General features: G+C 40.2%; 1 protein-coding gene across 1 annotated transcript; it reads left to right on the top strand.

Moving 5' to 3' along the window:
* Nucleotides 1-3,621: 3,621 nt before the first annotated feature.
* nr0b2a (nuclear receptor subfamily 0, group B, member 2a) lies at nucleotides 3,622-4,566 on the top strand (the record flags this gene model as incomplete). The annotated part of the gene is made up of 2 exons (XM_080005052.1): nucleotides 3,622-4,150; nucleotides 4,325-4,566. 2 exons carry the CDS (start codon nucleotides 3,622-3,624, stop codon nucleotides 4,564-4,566), a joined length of 771 nt encoding a protein of 256 aa, XP_079861178.1.
* Nucleotides 4,567-6,611: the final 2,045 nt, after the last annotated feature.

Genomic DNA, 6,611 nt, shown 5'->3' with positions numbered 1-6,611 from the left:
ACATAAAGACTGAACGATAACAGCGTTACAATTCCAAACAAACAAAAAATAAATGAACATAAACTGTGCAGGCTTGAAGGAGACAATAAAGAAGTGACAAACTTAATAGTCTTTACAGCCTGTTTTGTTTTTTAAGCGTTATAATCTTCGTCTGCAACTAAATGTGTTTTTTTAACAAGTCTTTATTTATTTATTTATTTATTTAATTGTTTATTTGAATAATTCGATTTATTTCATGTTTGACAAGAATCTAATAAGGCCAATTAAATCGTGTCATAAGATGGAAAATGTGGATATTTCTTGGCTTTCTCGGCTTGGATATAAAATCAATATTAGAGTTTTAAATCTTTTTGCTGAATTGGTTTATTCCACAAATAAATTATTATCGTTGACTTCTACAGTCGGTAAAGCATGCTGTGTTAATCACATTAGATATAATTTAATGTTCTTGGTATTCGTTTTATTTTGTTCGTTGTTCGCCAAAATCATATAACACACATATCCCACTCCTCGTTCAAAACTTTGAGCGCAATAAATGAATTCCGTCAATGATAAACACAAGCCGATTTCATGGAAGAGAAACCTTTTCAGCACAATTTATTACCACGAGAAAGCTGCATCTGGCCATTTAAAGTACATCAGCCTAGACACATCAGCCTTGGCCTTCAACTCAGCTTTTATTGCAGTATTTTAATAGTAAAAGTAAGTTTAACTAGGTTTTGTTCCTGATCCATTACATCGCACATTTCGTAATCGTTAAACACTCCTCATTGTATTGTATCTGCTTTGGAGCGCTTCATTCTACAAATCAAAAGAGTCGCAAAAACATAGAAAAGGTAGAAAACTTCATAGTACGATCTTATTTTTCGCCTTCTCACAAAGGAAATCCACACACAGACAGATTATATTTGCAAAAGAGGAAAAAGAAGATACGGTAAGACCACGGATTCCTTTCCCGATGACCTTAACCTTACGACCTTCTCAGGCCGGGAGGTCACCCGGGAAGGCTTGAGCAATAGGCGAACGACTCGCCCGTGGGTTCACTGCGGACTCCCCCAACTTTGCCTTCACGCGCTTTCACAAGAGCGCTCTGTCACTTCTGGGTTAATGACCTTGTGAGACGGCACCCGTGCAGCTGAACTCTAGCTGGGGGTTTGGGGTCAAGGCCGGTTGTCATGCCCCGGACGCAACGTCCGCCACTCACATGGACGGGAGGCCGGGGCTAGTCAAAATCAACATTTAAGCTCGTGTGAAAATCTAGGGCAGAACAAAATGAATTTATAAAGAAGGGGACGATAATGGAAGGAATGTTGGACTACATGCTTGGTTTTATTTCCCTCTACGGTGCTCCGTCCTACTCTTACCTATACGTTAGGAGAGCACGAAGCTACAAATATAATGCACCAAATTACAAGGCTAGGATGGTCTCCAGCTCACAATGTTGGATTTCCCCTGCGGCTTTCCCCCAAGCTTAATATATTTTGTTATTGTTATACAAATGCAAACACTGTGGTGTATTTAAGTTGTCTGAATTATAATAAATCATGTGAAATGTATTGGCGAGCTAACGCCAGCTATGATCTTGCAGGATGGCAGCGTCCATGTCTGTGTGTGCTCCGGCACTGAGTCAAAAGAAGCCTAGAGCTATTCTGAAGAAAGTTGTTTGATTCAGTTGTTTGTTTCACTACAGCGACCGCTGGATTTGGCGTTTGCTCCATTTTATGTAATAAAGGGGGATAAAAAAGTACTATGTAGGTGACGATGTTGATAGAGTCAGAGTGTCCTCTGTGCCCGTCTCTGCCTGCGCCTAACCTCTATAAACATCGCCCTTATCGGGCATTTACGACTGTCAGCATGCCTCATGAGTTACTACAGCCGAATTGCTGCCGGTTCTATCACAGGTCACAGTCGGGGAAGGCCGATTCTGATGGTGGATCGTGCACTATATATATATACACCACTACATCCACATATACCACTACATCCATATATACCACTACACACTACATCTGTCATTACACCTGTGTCGGACTAAGACGAGGTCATCTCTTAAGATCATTTCGGCTCTGAAGTTCTGTTAGGAATGCTCAGTTCACAAATTCTCACTGGACAGATTGTTAAAAAAAAAAAAAAAAAAAAAGAAGAAGAGCGCGGAGACACTAGACATAAAACAATCATCGGGGCGACCGCTGCTGGTGCCAATTGTGTCTGGCAGATATAATCTCTTTATTGCGGTCATTCACCTCGTGGACTGACCTTGACTCAGCCGCTTGCTGCTTCATGTTTTATCCCCTGATTCACCCGTTCACTTCATAAAATCCTAAAACCTGCCACAGAGAATGGTACAGTGTGTTGGATTGCTTGCTCAGAGTGTGTTTTAGGTGAATCGAAAACACTAACCCTCCCCACTGTCTGTGCAATATATATTTGTGTCCTCAAGGATTTGTTGTTGTTTATTTGTGACACAATTAAGTAATTTCCTTATCAACCTGAACCTCGGTGCTAGGCACGATGGAGATAACAGGTGAGTCCTAATTATTGGTACTATAAAGAACCTCGTATCAATGAATCAATGTTAGAATTCATAGAATGATGGAGTTTCTGTTTTTTGTGTTATAAATGTTGTACATTTGTTATAAATAACAAATGTTATGTGACAAAGCTTGAATGCAAACTTTTACCTTTTTAAACAATGTAAATGCTGTGATACAATATCTATCTATCTATCTATCTATCTATCTATCTATCTATCTATCTATTTATCTATCTGTCTATCTGTCTATCCTTCTGTCTGTCTGTCTGTCTGTCTGTCTGTCTGTCTGTCTGTCTATCTATCTAGTGATTCACAATTCCTCTCTTTAATATTTTGATCTCATCCAGGGAAAAGGTGACCTGTGTCATTTTATGTGATTGATGTCTTTCACTTCTGGATCTCACAGAAAAGAGCAATTGTCATTTTTAGAATTTCTTTTATATTATTTGAACAACTAACAAATGATCATATCGTTCTTTCTTGACAAGACAATATCTCATTCAAGATTCAAGATTCAAGATTCAAGAGTTTTATTCATCACACACACACACACACACACATATATATATATATATATATATATATATATATATATATATATAGAGAGAGAGAGAGAGAGAGAGAGAGAGAGAGAGAGAGAGAGGCAGGCTACATATTTCAAGGATTTAACTTGTAGGTCAAAGCCCTCTCTGCTTTGGCCTTGTTCCATGGCGGTAGGTGTGAGCTGGCAGTGCACAGGGACTCCGCAGTCCTTGGTAGCTTGGTACGGCCTGGGTTAATGACACAAATGAAAGATAAGGCCCAGCCCACCTGATATTCTGGCATTACTTCATTAGTTCCTTTTCAATGTTAAAGGCTTATCTGTGTCCAGGGACCTGCTCAGTCAGTGGGTGGTAGTACGTAGTTGTTTATCACGTCCAGAGTGTTGACAAGTCAAGGTCCAACAAGTTGGGTGGGTTGGCCTTATAAATACAGCCACAGTGACAGGTAGTAGCACTGATACCCACAGCCTCGCAAAAGAGTTTGAGCGAGCAGGCACAGCATTTGACCGAGATTTAACGACAGAAAGCTAAAAAAAAAATTAAATAATGGATAACGGATGCCATTGCTCAGACCACAGTGAGAGAAACGTGATCCTTTACAACATCCTCAGCAAAATGGATAACAGTGGACCGAGTCAAAACAACCTCAACTACAGCTCGATACCCCACAGATGCAACTGTGACGTGCGGCGGACAGTTTGCCTGAAAAGGCCGTCCAAGATCTGCCAAGAAGCCTCGGCCGTGCTGGTCAAAACCGTCAATTTCATGAAGAGTCTGCCTGCCTTCAACCAGCTTCCGCTGGATGACCAGTTTGCGCTGCTGCGGAAATGCTGGGCGCCGCTCTTCATCCTAGGTCTGGCGCAGGAAGGGGTCAACTTTGAGGTCGTCGACACCCCCGCCGACAGCATGCTGAAAAAGATCCTGCTGAACTGTCAGGGCAGCCCTGAGACGGAGAGGGACCAGCCCACCTCGGCCGGCGTCGGCAAACTCAAATGCTGTCTCAAAAAATTTTGGAGTTTGGATTTGAGTCCGAAGGAGTACGCGTACCTCAAAGGGACCATGATATTCAACCCCGGTAGGTGTTCATTTCAATACGCCCCGCAAACCCAAACCCTTGTAGATGTGTTCCCTAAAACATCCTTACCATCCAGAACACTATGCGTAACACTTTCCTCCCGCTCATTTAGAATAGGTATCTCCGTGTTTCATGCAGCTTGGTAACTTATCCTGCCTCTCCTCATTCCAACAGACGTTCCAGAATTGAAGGCGGCTCTCTTCGTTGAAGGCCTGCAGCAGGAAGCGCACCATGCCCTGAGAGAGGTGGTGGAGCCCCTCCACCCAGGGGACCGGGGACGCTTTGCTCGCATCCTGCTCACGGCCTCGACGCTGCAGACCATCACCCCCGGCCTCATCACCGAGCTGTTCTTTCGGTCGCTGATAGGCCAGGCTGATCTTCTGGACCTGCTGGTTGACATGCTGTTAGGTAGATAACGTGGCGTGCGTGGACTTCGTGAAGAGCCAAGAGGTGGCTGACGATTGTATTTTCCTCTTGCTTCATATGCTTTTTCTTTTTTTTTTTTACAATACTTGTGTCCTCATGGAATGAAGAAGCACCTTTGATATATATATATATATATATATATATATATATATATAAAAAAAAAAGAAGAGACAAATTGAATGGATAATATTTTGTTTAATGTGTGCACACAACTATGAATTGGTTATACATACATTAGTTTTGAGGTCACTTTAAGTTAGGTTCACTTGATGTGCTATGGCAGGAAGCTTAAAACTTTCCAATTAGAATACAAGGACAGGCTTTACAACTGTTGGTTTAAAATGGAAAAAAAAAAAAGTTTCCTTGAATATTGTAACTATGTTTTTTTTGTGCAGAATGTTTTAAATAAATATATTTTTGTACAGAACCAAAGAATCCAGAAGCATATATTTACAACAAGTCCTTTTTTAAAAACAGACTCAAAAGCATTTCCCACACATTCCCGTACCTCAATCTGACACCGGATTATTAATTTGCGATTGTGGTGGACAATAAAAACATACCCTTGGGAAAGTCAAAGGAAGACGTGGTATAATCTCATTCCAAATCAACCCAATCATATTCTTATCTTTGAACCCAAGTAACCTTTCAGCACTCACCTCAATGCACATCTGGCATCACAGCTGTTCACGGTTTTTCTCCTCCAACAGTGTCAATGAAACATTACAGGCCAGTCCACTGTTATCTGTGTCTGGATTTATCTTTTCAGACAAGCAATTATACATGTTTTATTAAAAGTATCGGAAATTATAGGCCTTTACTGATCCACAAAATAGGACACGTCCTTATAATTTCACGAGCAATGATTTGTTTTTGTGCGTGCTTTTTTGTTGCGGTTTGTCTTCCTCTAGTGGTGAAAATTTGAACTCCAAATTGTTAAATTGCTCAATCTGCAAAGTTGCAGCAAGGAGATACTGTAGATTGGAAGCAAACTATTGGCGGACAATGCAAATGCACATAATTGTACGATTCTGTGCCTTCAAGTGTATAAGGGAAGTGGAAAAAAACAAAGAACAAATACAGTATTAAGAAATATTAGCCCAACCACCCAGTTCATATGGAAAGTTGAGTGTGAACAAAATTAAATTTAATGCATAGTCAATATTCTCGTTATTGCTGAACTAATTCAGATTAAAATTGTTTTGGACATTTTGAAATCCAACAAATATCCTTCCTTAGCTGTGGTATGCTGGTTGTGAAACAGTGAGAAACTACATGACACCCCATTCAGGTAAAACAGGAATGTGTTGGTGGGAGGGGGGGGCAGATCACATGGTGATTGCGATACACAATTGCAAATAAATACACAAATTACACTGAGGAATTCAATTGTTTCGATGGCCACTGCGCTCAAATATTTTTTAGATGTTATTGGAAAAAAAAAAATCCATCGGGAGAATATATTACAATATTTAAGGGCATAATAATATTGTCAACGGTGATCGGTAAAATCATATATTTTAAATTTCCGTTTCAACATACTGCAATACTGTATATATATTATATAGAAACTGTTGATCCTGGTTAATGGGGTTGCCTAGGCAAGGGGCTGAGCAAACAAACATTCCAGAGCAGAATTACTTGTAATCTATAGGTAAAAACTGATTCATATTTTGGTTATTGAGGTTGAATAACTTCATTTGTAATGGGATTATTCTTTTTTTTTTTTTTTTAAATGAATTAAACCAAGCGACCTGGCATCAATACCTACAACATTTGGGTTGGGGGTAACTCCGTCTTAAGGCACTGCTGAACAGCAGAGTAATTAACACATGACCTCCATCCTAAATTCAATCAAACACCTAAAAGAAATGTTATTCTCCGAAGTAGGGATATTACGGGAGAAGGCCCTGAAATCAGCTTCTTTTTCCAGTCCCAGTTTTTATTTTCTTTTTTTAAAACAGAAAAACGGCAGGATTTTATTTCCTTTCCTTTGTCAGAACCAGCCAAACTAGTTTCTGCTTTTGCTGAGGGC

This window comes from Zeus faber (assembly GCF_960531495.2).
Source record: "Zeus faber genome assembly, chromosome: 8".
In the NCBI taxonomy this organism is placed as follows: Eukaryota; Metazoa; Chordata; class Actinopteri; order Zeiformes; family Zeidae; genus Zeus; species Zeus faber.
Note: the sequence above shows the minus strand (reverse complement) of the source record. Positions and strands in the feature narration are given on the sequence as shown.